Here is a 12594-nt window from a genome sequence, read left to right as displayed (position 1 = left end):
CTGGAGAGGTTGTGGAGAGACTGGAACACTTATACACTGTTGGTGGGAATGTAAAATGGTACAACCAGTTTGGAAATCAATTTGGCACTTCCTTAAAAAGCTATAAATAGAAGTACCATATGATCCAGCTATCCTGCTCCTTGGAATATATCCTAGAGAAATAAGAGCCATCACACGAACAGATATATGCACACCCATGTTCATTGCAGCACTGTTCACAATAGCAAAAAGATGGAAACAACCTGGGTGTTCATCAATGGATGAATGGATAAACAAATTATGGTATATCCACACAATGGAATACTACTCAACGATAAAGAACAACGATGAAGCAGTGAAACATAACATGGAGGAAGCTGGAGGTCCTTATGCTGAGTGAATTTAGTCAGTCACAGAACGACAAATATTGTATAAGACTACCATTATAAGAACTTAAGAAAAGGTTTAAACACAGAAGAAAACATCCTTTGATGGTTACGAGGGTGGGGAGGGAGGGGGAGCATTATTCAATAACTAGATAGTAGATAAGAATTATTTTAGGTGAAGGGAAGGACAGCACACACTACAGGGGAAGTCAGCACAACTAGATTAAACCAAAGCTAAGAAGTTTCCTGAATACAATCAAACACTTCAAGGGACGTAGTAGCTGGGGTAGGGGTCTGGGGACCAAGCTTTCAGGAGACATCTAAGTCAGTTGGCATAACAAAGCTTATTAAGAAAATGTTCTGCATTCTACTTTGGTGAGTGGCGTCTGGGGTCTTAAAAGCTAGTGAGTGGCCGTCTAAGATGCATCAATTGGTCCCAACCCACCTGGAGTAGAGAAGAGTGAAGAACACCAAAGACACAAGGCAAGTATTAGCCCAAGAGACAGAAAGGGCCACATAAACCAGAGACATCATCAGCCTGAGACCATAAGAACTAGATGGTGCCCAGCTACCACCAGTGACCACCCTGACAGGGAACACAACAGAGAGTCCTGTATGGATCAGGAGAAAGGTGGGGTGCAGAACTCAAATTCTAGTAAGAAGACCAGACTTAACAGTCTGACTGAGACTGGAGGAACCCCAGAAAGCATGGCCCCTGGATTCTCTATCAGCCCAGAACTAAAACAATTTCCAAGGTCAACTCTTCAGACGGGGATTGAACTGGACTGTGGGACCTAAAGTGATACTCGTGAGGAGTGTGCCTCTTAGCTCAAGTAGACACAAGAGACTAAACGGGCAGCTTCTGTCCGGAGGTGAGATGGGAAGGCAGAGAGTATTAGGAGCCGGTTGAATGGACATGGGGAAACAGGGGTGGAAAGGAGGAGTGTGCAGTCACAGTATAGGGAGAGCAATTAGAGTCACATAACAATGTATGTGTAAATTTTTGTATGGGAAAAAAAGAAACAGTCACCTTGGGCAGCTATGTGGTGGCATATTATGCAGCTATTAAAAATCATATTCTAAAAGAATACTGGGGGCAGGCAAGAGGGACAGGGAAGAAGTCTCACTTTTTGGGGGATACGCCGCAGGGTGATGGTATAATTTGGGAGTGGGTAAGGGTGATGGTTGAACAACGTGATGAACATAATTTATGTCACTAAACTGTACTTGTGAAGAATGCTGAAACGGCAAATGTTTTGTTACATGTACACTTACCGCAATAAAAAAAGAATAATAAGACAGAAATATGTTTATAATATAGGCTTAAAAGAAAAAGCAGGTGAGAAACAGAATGTGCAAACAGAACAATCAATGCAAACAGAACAATCAATACAAACAGGATACCAACTTCATTTAAAAACAATTGAATAGAAGGATTTATACAAAAATACTGGGTGTAGATGGTAAAACTATTATAAGGTGTTAATTATTTATTCTTGTCTATACATTTTTAAAAATTTTCCAAGTGGAACATGTATTGTTTTTGTAATTCTGAAAAAAACACCATCCCTTGTTTCAGCAGCCCCATCCTCCCACTTCCGCCAGCAGGCTGCCTGTGGCATAGCCTTTGGAATGGGCTCCTGGGTTGCTGGACTTCATCTTCTGAGGGTGCGTAGGATTTGGGACCCACATCAACAACAAGATGTGGCTTGGAAGAAAAGCAGCAGGCTTTCTGGGGTGCTTCTGACAGGATTTATGGAAGAGAAGCTCCAGCAGGGGCCACTTCGTCAAGGGGCGCCCTGCCACTTCAGAAAGGCCTATCTAAGAATGTGTGTTACCTCCCCACGTGACCAAGTTGAATCGGGATGCGGTTGTTCCTGTGTGTTTGTTAAGTAATCAATCAGGTGATTTACAGTCACCTATGTGTAGACGTGGTAAGTAGGGGAAGGAGGCAGAGGAAAGGAGGGAAGCCAGGGGCCAAAGTTCTACCCGGGTGGATGAAGAAAGAGGCAGAGGGAGAGCTACACATTGTGTCTCAGAACCACACTGGAGCATTTCAGGGTATTATGGAATGTGAAGCAATCTCCCATCGTTTTTACAAGATAGAAGACAAGGGAAAGCCCTTCTGGGTCGTGGTGGTCTCTTGAGGAGAGAGAAAGAAAGAGGCTGCAGAGACAGGGCTACACCAACTCCCTTCATTTGGGGAGGGGCCGAGATAATCCCAAACGACCCACATCCCCAACCCACTTAGGGACCAGATTCCGAAATCCCCACTTCCAGTAAATCAAATCTAAATTTCCTGTGGGTTTCAGAAAATTGACTGGTGTTGGGTGGAAATAGCAAAGAACAGAGGGTCCCTGGTCAAAGGAAGCATCAGAATTACAGACTTCTTCACATTTCCTTGTGGGAAGCTGTGACCTCACTGTGGCTCCTAGGTGATAGTCAGACAAAGGCTAATGCAGCCCAGGCCAGTGCCCACCATGCAGCGGAGACCCCCACCCAGCAGCACAGGGCATCTTAGCCGCCAGCCAGGCAAAGCCGGTGAGTAAAATGCCAGGTCTTCTCTGACACTCTGAGATGGTGAGTGCTCAATAGGATAACAGTGATTCAGAAGATACATGAGATCCCATCTTTTTGCCATAATCTGAACATGTGACCCAGTGTTGAGGGTGGTCAGGGATAACTGGGAAGGGAAGGAGGGAACCCAGAAGAACGGAGCTTCCTCTGGGGGCCTTAATCCTGGCACTTAACTAGGGGTGGAGGAGAAGCTTGAGGTGGGGTTAGCTAACCAGCGAGCCACACCTCTGCTGTCTAAGCGGATCCGGTGCATACAAAGAATTTAGTCACCAGGCCATGAGGGTGGGAAAAAATCACCATTTTAACATCTGGCACCAAAGTTCCTCTTGGAGCAGGAAATGTCTTTATACTGAAAAAAAAAAAAAAAAATCCTGATAAGCCATTTAGGGGTGGAAGGTGAAGCCCTCGGGTATGGGATAAAAGGCACAAGAATGAGCAGGAATTGAGGGGTGAGATAGAAAACAGGGAACAGGGGAGAGGCAGGAGAGAAAGGTGGGGTGAGAGACATGGCCAGAGGCTGCCTCAGAGAAAGGGGTCAGGGAGAAATTCCAAGAAAGGCTGGGGCTGAATTTTAAGACTAGGGGGTCTACTATGTCATTTTAAGTTGTTTGCTGTGACCTGAACTCTTTTTCTCTGGCACCTGAAGCTATCAGTAAAGTCTGTTACACACCAGAATGCCTTGGGGTCTCTGTGTGTGTTGTGATAAGAAGCAGCCACTCTAAGCTGCTGCCTAGGCATCAGAGGCCATGCTAGACCAGCACACACGCAAGGTCTGAACACTTAGATAAGACCCCAATCTTAGAGTTCCCACCGTTAGCTTCCCGCCTTGTTTTCCTGGGTTACTTTTACAAATAGCCACTTAGAACTAAGCTCACATAAGCTAGTGACCTCCACCGTAAATACCCTATAATAGATGCTCACTGCTTCTCTCTCTGTCTCTGTCTCTCTCTCTTGTCCTGGGATGGGGGACCATCCATTCCTCTGGCTCATATGCTCTCTCGTTTTAGGACCTGTGACTAATAAGCTTCTTTGTTTCACTGCCTTTGTGTGCGAATATTGACACTGCACCTTCAGTCAAAACAACCCGGATTATTTACAGCATTTACAGCCCCTGTGCGGGTGGTCCCACCTGCTGACCCCCGTGGGTAGCTGTGTGCTCTCTCCTCCAGCGGGGCCTCATTTCCTTATTTCTGTCCCTAATGAATAACAACTGTGCATACCCATGTGTACATGTGTACGTGCGTAAAGCAAGGAAAAGAACCTTGGTTTCAGGTTGGGTTGACAGTGGGGAGAGGTAGAAACAGTAGCAGACAGTGGGGGTAGGGAGGAGATTTCAAGACCAGACCCCAGGGACGGGGTGAAGGGGGAGCAGGCTGAGCTGACTGCATCTCAGTCTCACCAAGCGCTCACTCAGCTGTCATCTGTATCTGGGTTATGTTCCCGGGCAACCCGGAATCCCGCGGAAAGCACTGCTTCCCTCCCAGGCTCACGGTCTCCATCGTGAACTGGAGGGGTCTTAGACGACGAGGACAGGGTCTGTGTAATTCTCTTTGTAGAATTTTCTGTCCTTGCGGTAGTCTTCTAACTGGCTTCTGGCCTCTGGTCTCCTCCCTCCCCGCTTGTCCTCCTCACCACGGTCACGTTCATCTTTCTGGCCCACCCTAGAAAGTCGAGCCTCCACTGACCAGCTTTCAAACCCTCTACAGCTTGGGACTACTCTGCCTTTCTGACCTTCCTCCTCTGTGCCCCCAGCACAGCTCTCCACTCACAGCTGGCTGGTCTCTGCCCAGCACCTGTGGGCTGAGGTGCTCCTGCCACCTTTGTCCTTTTGCAAACTGTTCCCTTAGGTCTAAAATACCCTCTTTCTGGCCCTCTCTTACTGAGTCTTCTTCATTGCCTGAGGCCCAGATTAAGTTTCCTTCTCTATAAAGTCTCACTCTAGCCACACTGATACCACTAACAGTGACTGAGCTCCGACTATTTGCAAAGAACTGGTATAGACACTGGCGGTCCAAAGAAGACCCTCACGTTAGCCCTGATTATCCAGACCCATCCATCTCTTAGGCATCACCACTCCAGCCTCTCCAGGATACATCCAGCTGATGCTTCCAGCTGGACCCACACCTCTGAAGTGACAGGTGCTGTGGGCTTCTGTAGAGCCCTCCTCACTAGCCAGACTCGGGGTCTGCCCAGACCCGTGCTCTTGCTGCCCAGCCTGGAACATGGCACAAATATAGGCAGAGACCCCATCAGCCAATCGATGGAGTAATTGGGAGATGGTGGTTCCTGTTCAGAGGGTTAGCTTGGACAAGCTGGCTGCTTACATGTGACTCCAGGAGTTCTGGTGGCACAATGGTTAATCACTCAGCTGCTAACCTAATGGTCAGCGGTTCAGTCCCACCAGCTGCTCCATGGGAGAAAGATGCAGCAGTCTGCTCCCTTAAAGATTACAGCCTAGGAAACCCTATGAGGTACTTCTACTCTGTCCTGTAGGGTTGCTATGAGTCAGAATAGACTCAACGGCCACACAACAACAACAGCAAGACCTCCAGGACTCCCTGGGTGGTACAAAAAGTGAAGTGTGTGACTATTAACCTCAGAAGTAAGGCCTGGCAATCTGCTTCTGAAAGGTCACAGCCTTAAAAACCCTATGGAGTAATTCTACTCTGCACACATGCGGTCGCCATAAGTCCAAGTCAATTCAACGGCAACTGTTTTGTCTGCTTGTTTTTAGGAAGACCTCCTGGCCCTACCAGCTCATTGATTCCCAGACCCCTTTACCGGTGATGCAGCCTTTCGTTCCCAATTGAGAGAGAAGACTGAAAGTCAAACCCTGGGAAAGGGGACTCAGTGACAGATCACATGAGGGTAAAGGTGACTCTTGAGGCCCTTCCTGGGAGGATGTTTTGACCTGTGAAAAAGGTGAGGAGGAAGAATCTGAAGATACCAAATGCATAAAAGGACGGACAGTGAGGAACCACCACAAAAGGAGAAGACTGTTCTTTTTTTTTAAAAAAGATAGGCTGGGGCTCCATAAACCAGCTTGACCAACTCCCGAGAGTCTAGTGGCTTTTCCCTGCAGGGGGGCACTCTGGAGGGGACGCATGGCAAAAACAATGGGCATTTCATGTATTCTATTTACCGTGCCCACATCATTCGAGGGAAAAGACTTCCACAAGCGAGCCACTCGGCAGGGTAAGCAGTACAAGAAGGCAGGTACCCTGTTCTGCAGAAATGGACAAAATAGGACGTTACACCTGCCTCAGCGCTGCAGCCTTTATGCCAGAGCCCACATTCTGAGTAAACCATTGACACGGGGACTGGTCAGCCTGCTCAGCACAGAGTTCGATGATCTCCTGGCCTGTGGACCCCACCCTTCTGTGGTGTCCACGGATACCCCTGGAGGTGATATACCGGCTGGGAGGACCTAACGGGAGTCTCCTATTAACCCCCCAGGGCCACAAAGCCACATGGTCGAGGACAACATTTACTTCAAGAGCCTGGAGTTTGAGGACCAGCTTTACCATCAAAAGGCCCCACGACTTTGAGCTACTCACTGCACCTCTCTAGGCCTCAGTTTCCCTATCTATAAAATGAGTAGGTTGGCATAGAATAGTGGTTTTCTTGGTTTGGGTTTTTTTTTTTTTTTTGGAGAGGAGTAACCGCGGAAGCTTTAGCTTAAATAGAATCATACTCAGAAACTCTGGGTAAGATGACCAGAGATCAAAAAAGATGGAGAAAGATGGGAACATGGTGGGTCCAGAACTAACTGACCAATATCCTGTTCCACTTAGCACAGTCTGGAACCAACGGATTAGACCATCCCTAAGGGCCCCTAAACATCTCTGAGATCCCATGATTCTGCTAAAGCGTCCTCATGTCTTGCTATGTGTATATCTGCATGTGCACTTGTGTCATGGAGGGAAAGGAGCAAAAAGGAGCCAGCAGTCCCTGCTCCTAGTGGGTTATAAGAAATGGAGGATATGATACACACACACACACATACACACTCACAAGCACACACCCAAGTACTCATACACAAATACATACACGAACACACACATGCACAAACCTGTTGCCATCGAATTGATTCCGACTCATAGTGACCCTAAAGGACAGAGTAGAACTGCCCCATACGATTTCCAAGGAGAGTGGTAGATTCGAACTGCCAGCCTTTTGGTTAGCAGCCGTAGCTCTTAACTACTACGTCACCAGGGTTTCCACACGTGCACAAGCAGACATCAAATACACAGACACACACACAAGCACATTTACAGAAACGCATACTTGCTCACACGCAGACACACAGACACACAGACACACACACGTTATCCATATGCTCACTGGTGCGCGCGATAGCGGACTAGCAGGTTTGATACGATGCTGGTCCCTGGGTGAGGCTGTTGTGCAGGGCATGTTAAGCTCATAACTCCCTTGCATGCATGATCTCGTTTCCTCCTCCCCACAGCCCTGCGAGTTTGTAAAAAGGGGATTCATCACTTCCAGGTGACATATGAGGAAACTGAGACCTTGGGTGCAAAGAGACTTGGCCAAAGTTAGATTGCAGGTCAGTGGTGAAGCTGGCCCTGGACCCAGGTTTCTTGGTCCTGAGTGTTTACTCTCTAACATCAAGGGCTTCTCAGGAATTCTGAGATGGAAACTAGGCATTGTTGTCCACAAAAATCAAGGGGGAGGCTAAGGTAGGTTGACAAGAGGGCACAGAAAATACCTGTCTGATACCTGGTCTGCCTTTAGCAGAGGCCCCATACCCCTTAATATGCCTGTACAGAAGCAGGCCAGCTTTGAGCTCCAGAACCCCATCTTCCCAGACCACTGGCCCAGGACCCCACCCAGGCTGCACGGGTACTCACTTGCTGGTGAGGTGGAGCTTGGGAGAGAGCCCATTCTCTCCAAAAATGGTGATGAAGACGTTGGCATCTGTCCCTGCACCGCGAACATCCCCGGTGGTGGTGACCACCTCGTACACTGAAGTAGCAAAGCAGAAGACAGGTTGTGGGCTCAGAAGAAGCCACAGAATCCTAACCAGGCTCGGAGAAGCCACAACTCCTGCCAGACCCCGGAGGATGCCCAGCCCAAAGAGGACTCCTGGAACCCTGGCTATACCCGCAAGCCTCTGACCCAGGGTCAGAGCCACACCAGGCTCTGCTGTGAGACCGAGACCGGAAGGGCGCACCTAATACAGTGCACTCGCTTTACAGGTGAGCGGCCTGAAGGCAGAGAGACCAATCCAGGTCACACGCTACCCAGTGTCAATGCCAGAGCCTGGGCCAAGGCCTCCCAATGCCCAGTCTGTGACTCTTCCAGCACAGCACATTGTCCTCTTGGACACAGCTTTCTTTGGAACCTGTACCTAGCACTCAACTTCCTGTCTGCCCTGCATACAATGCCTGCCCACACCGTCCATGGCTTCATGAGCATTGCTGTTTCCATCTCAGAATACGCCATCCCAGGGCTGGGGGTGCAGGGCTTTGCCAGGGTGCCCTCTTTACCAGGGCACTGATTTCCCCTCTCTTCAGCTCCTTGAATTTTGTTCTGTTTGTTGTCAACACTTGTCCTTTGCAGGGCAGCAGGACAATGAGAGCTCTGCGCCTTTACTAAGCAGAAAACATTGTGAATATTCAAAAGCTTACAGAAGCATTGGAAAGGCTGGCGGCACACGCCCTAGACTCAGCTTCCAGGAGCAACTCCCAGAATCCCCGCACAGAACCGGCCTGTGAAGAGCTGATGTCCCCACCCAGCCCAGAACAACGGGAACTCTGCCAAGACCAGCAAGCACCCCTCTGTCACCTCCCCCTCCCACTGCTGTTCCTGTCTCCCAAATAAATTCCTGGTTCCTAGCCTGGTCCGTTATATGGCTCCCTTCTGAGTCAAAGCCCTGTGTTGGAACAGCTGATTGGGGGAACCCAACGCACATGTCTGTAGCAAAAAGGCTGAGAAAAAAAATGTCTCTCTGTTGGGAAGACGGAACACATAAGGTGGGGAGCCAGCAAGATGCGTATGCAATTTGTAGCAGCTTTCTTCATAATAGCTAAAAACTGGAAACAGGCCAAGTGTCCGTCAACAATAGAATGGTTAAATAGATTGTGGTGTATTTATAAAATGCAATGTTACCCAACAATAAGAAAGAACGAACTACATAGCATATCATAACATGAATAAATCTCTCAGCTATAAGAGTGTGAAAGAAGTGAAAGAAGCTAGATGTAAAAAAATGTACACTGTATGATTCCGTTTATCTGAAGTTCAAGAACAGGAAAAACTAGAGAACAGTAAAGGAAAACCTAGACCTTTCCTGTTGCCCGTCTCCTTCCTCCTCATCACAATCAATCACCAAGATTCTCCATGTAACTCTAGAACTTGGAGCTCAGAGGGAGTGGGAAACGGTTTTTCTAGAACTGTTCAGTCCAGTCCAGTTGCTATTGAGTCAATTCTGACTCATGGTGACCCTGACTCATGGTGTGTCAGAGTAGAACTACTGCATAGAGTTGTCAAGGGCTGATTTTTTTGGAAGTAGATCACCAGGACTTTCTTCCAAAGTACCTCTGGGTGGACTCGAAGTGCAGATCTTTGGGTTAGCAGCTGACCACGGTAACCATTTGCACCACCCAGGACTTCTAGAACCAAGAGAGTGACGGTTACGGTACAGCTTAAGTGTAGCTTGTGACCACTGTTAACATCATCCACACTTATCGCCAGGGCCCTGCAGCGGACTGGAGAGTCCGAGAACCCGTGTCTCAGACATGTCCGCGTGGCCTCCCTCAGCTATTTTACCACAGTCATGACTGGGCAGTACAAGAGCAAGGACCAGCTAGACCAGCCAGATGCAAACCCTGACTCTGCGACTTACTAACTTTGTGATCTTGGCCAAAGTGACTTAACCTCTCTGTGCCTCAGTTTCCTCGCCTGAAAAAGAAGATTGGAAAAATCACACCTGCCTCGTTTGTTGTTGTAAAGTTTACATTGGTTAAGATGCGTACCGTGCTTAAAATAGTGCCTGGTGCATAGTAAATGCTAAGTAAGAGTTTGCCATGATTATCTTTGGCAGCATCGTAAGATGAAATGGAGGACTTGCCAGAGAAAAGGATATTTGAAGTTCTAGTTCTCTATCCTGCTTGTGACTTTGCTCAACTCCATGTCTCAGAGCCTTGGTATTCTTAACCTGTGAAATGGGGCTAGGCACACCTGCCTTGACTGTTCTCGGGGATCCTAGGGATCAAAGGTGAGAACTGATGGAAAGGAGCTTCAAGGCACACTGAGGCACACACAGCCCGTGAACAGAAGCAGGCAGCAGTCAGAGGGCCTCCATGAGAGGCGCGAGGGGCTGTTTCCTCCCAACTGCAGCCATGTGGGCCGGGAGAATCCTCCAAGGGTCGGCCCACCCAGCTGGTGCCGGAAGCTGGGAGTGTTTGACAGGTATGCTGCCCCAATGTCTAGCCTCAGAAGCCCCTCCCCACAGGACACAGTCAGAGCTGGGAGCAGGGGTGCTGGGAGAAGGCAGCAATACCTCACTTGTTCCAGGTCCCTCCTTCCTTCCCACACCTCCACCCTCGAGAGACGCCCAGGACACCATGCTTGGAAAGGGGCTCCACCTGAGCCACAGCCCTCATGATACCACAGCGGCACCCACCTTCTCTGAGCCTGGGTCTGTGCTGGGGGCTGTGCTGAGTACGGACAAATAAAGCAGGATCCATCTGTACAAAGTTCAGGGGGCTGAGGATATAGCCTAACACCGCAGACTTGCATGAAACAATGGAATAACGAAGAATTGGATATGATCAAGGAGCTCACAGTGGACTGGAATCAAGGAAGGCTTCATGGAGGTGGTGGGACCTGAGCTGGGCTTTCAAAAGTAGGATAAGAGGAGGGAGAAAGGGAAGGATGGGAAGCCCACGGGCAGGCATCCAATCAATATTTGTTGAATGAACGAACAAACGAATGAATGAATGAATATGGTGCTTACAGAGACTAGCGCACCAACCTGGAGTAAGCTCTGAGAATTTAAATGCCTTCATGGACCAGGCAGGCAGTATCAATGAATAAAACATTGTATGAGGTGATCAATAAAACTAGCGTGAAATGATAGGGAGTGGTGGAGACTGTGACAGGCTGGAAGCCCATTCACTGTCAAAAATATTTTAAAACACTGTAAAGACCAAACAAAATAGCTCTGCAAGCCAAAACTGGCCCCTGGTTCCCAGTATACAACTTCTCTGGTTCACCTGGCAAGAAGGTGGAGTATTTCAAAGCAGTTCCCATACAGCTCCAAGAAAGATGAGGCTGAAAGGACAAGGCGGTGGGGTCCAGAGCACCAGCTGCCCTCCACACATGGGCCAGGACGTCTCCTCAAACAGCACCACGCTGCCCACCTCCATTAGCCATAGTGGGCAACAGACTCCAACTCTGCTGGGCACAGGATGAGGTATCAGGCTTCCTCCCCAAAACATCCCTCAAAGCCCAGGCAGTTTAGGGTGCTCTGCCCAACACAGACCACATCCACAGGAGGCCAGGCAGGAACGTGGCTCTTGGGACTTGCAGGAACTAAAGAAGGCAAACACTGTGGTTCTAGTCTAATCTGTACATGATGCTGTGACTAACGGCAAGTTATTTCTCCTCTCTGTACACCGGGGACCCAGCACAGTGCCTGTTGTTGATGTTGTTAGTTGTTGTCAAGTCAGCCCCCGATTCATGGAAACCCCATGCACAATGGAACACAATACTGCCCAGTCCTGCACCCTCCCCGTGACTGGTTGTAGATCAAACTGTTGTGATCCATAGGGTTTTCACTGGCTGACTTTCAAATGAAGTAGATTGTCAGGCCTTTCTTCCTAGTCCATCTTAGTCAGGAAGCACTGCTGAAATCTGTTCAACATCAGAGCAACACACACACCTCCACTCACAGACAGGTGGTGACTGCACATGAGGTGCGTTGGCTGGGAACTGAACCCAAATCTCCTGCTTGGAAGGTGAGAATTCTACCACAGAACCACCACTGCTCAGCTTAACGCCTGCTGGGTATTATGTACTACACCCAAGGGGATGTAGCATAGACAAAACAGGGTAATTGGTGAGAAGGGGGTTGGACTGGGATCCTAAAATTGCTCCCCCTGAGCAAGACCAAGGTCCTCCGAGCCCCACGCCCTGCCCTGCGCCCACCCCAGGCCAGGAGCTGTGCGCACCTTTGGCCTTGTAGTACTCATGCTCCAGCTCCTCCTCGTCGTTTTCAGAGGCATAGTTCAGCAGCTCCTCCTCATACAGGGCCAAGAAGTTGATGTCTTTCTTTCTCTTTTTCTTCTGGGGCATCATCTTGTCGGCCACCCCTTCCTGGCCCTTGGTGGTCCTGGCTCACCAGGCCTGCATCCTTGCACCTCCCTGGACCTGCAGTACCTCTCTCTGGGCCCCCACACCCAGGAGCCTCCCGAAGCTCACCTCTGGGGGTGCTGGCGTGGCCTGTCTTTCTTGGGTCCCCGGTGACCAGAGCGTGCCTCCTGCTCCCCCCGCCACTGGCCTCTGAGTCGAACTGGTGCTTTCTCTCTGCCCTTTCTGTCCTCTCCCCTCCTCTGCTGCCCTTGTGCCAGCCGCCTCCTCCTCCTCTGCACCTGCCCCGAGCTTTCTCCTTGGGCCTCATCACTTA

The 12594-nt window shown here is 49.2% G+C and overlaps 1 protein-coding gene across 1 annotated transcript in view; it reads right to left on the bottom strand.

Moving 5' to 3' along the window:
- Window positions 1-12266, bottom strand: part of LOXHD1 (lipoxygenase homology PLAT domains 1) — a 167540-nt gene extending 155274 nt beyond the window's left edge. The window contains exons 1-2 of the mRNA XM_004380881.1: window positions 12140-12266; window positions 7814-7928 (exon numbers count right to left, since the gene is read on the bottom strand). Of these exons, the coding sequence (XP_004380938.1) occupies window positions 7814-7928; window positions 12140-12266 (242 nt within the window). The remainder of the gene's footprint in view (window positions 1-7813; window positions 7929-12139) is intronic.
- Between the last annotated feature and the right edge of the window lie 328 nt (window positions 12267-12594).

The sequence above is a fragment of the Trichechus manatus genome, unplaced genomic scaffold (genome assembly GCF_000243295.1).
Source record: "Trichechus manatus latirostris isolate Lorelei unplaced genomic scaffold, TriManLat1.0 scaffold00078, whole genome shotgun sequence".
Lineage (NCBI taxonomy): Eukaryota > Metazoa > Chordata > Mammalia > Sirenia > Trichechidae > Trichechus > Trichechus manatus.
The sequence above is the reverse complement of the archived record's forward strand: the minus strand, read 5'-3'. Positions and strand labels throughout refer to the sequence as shown.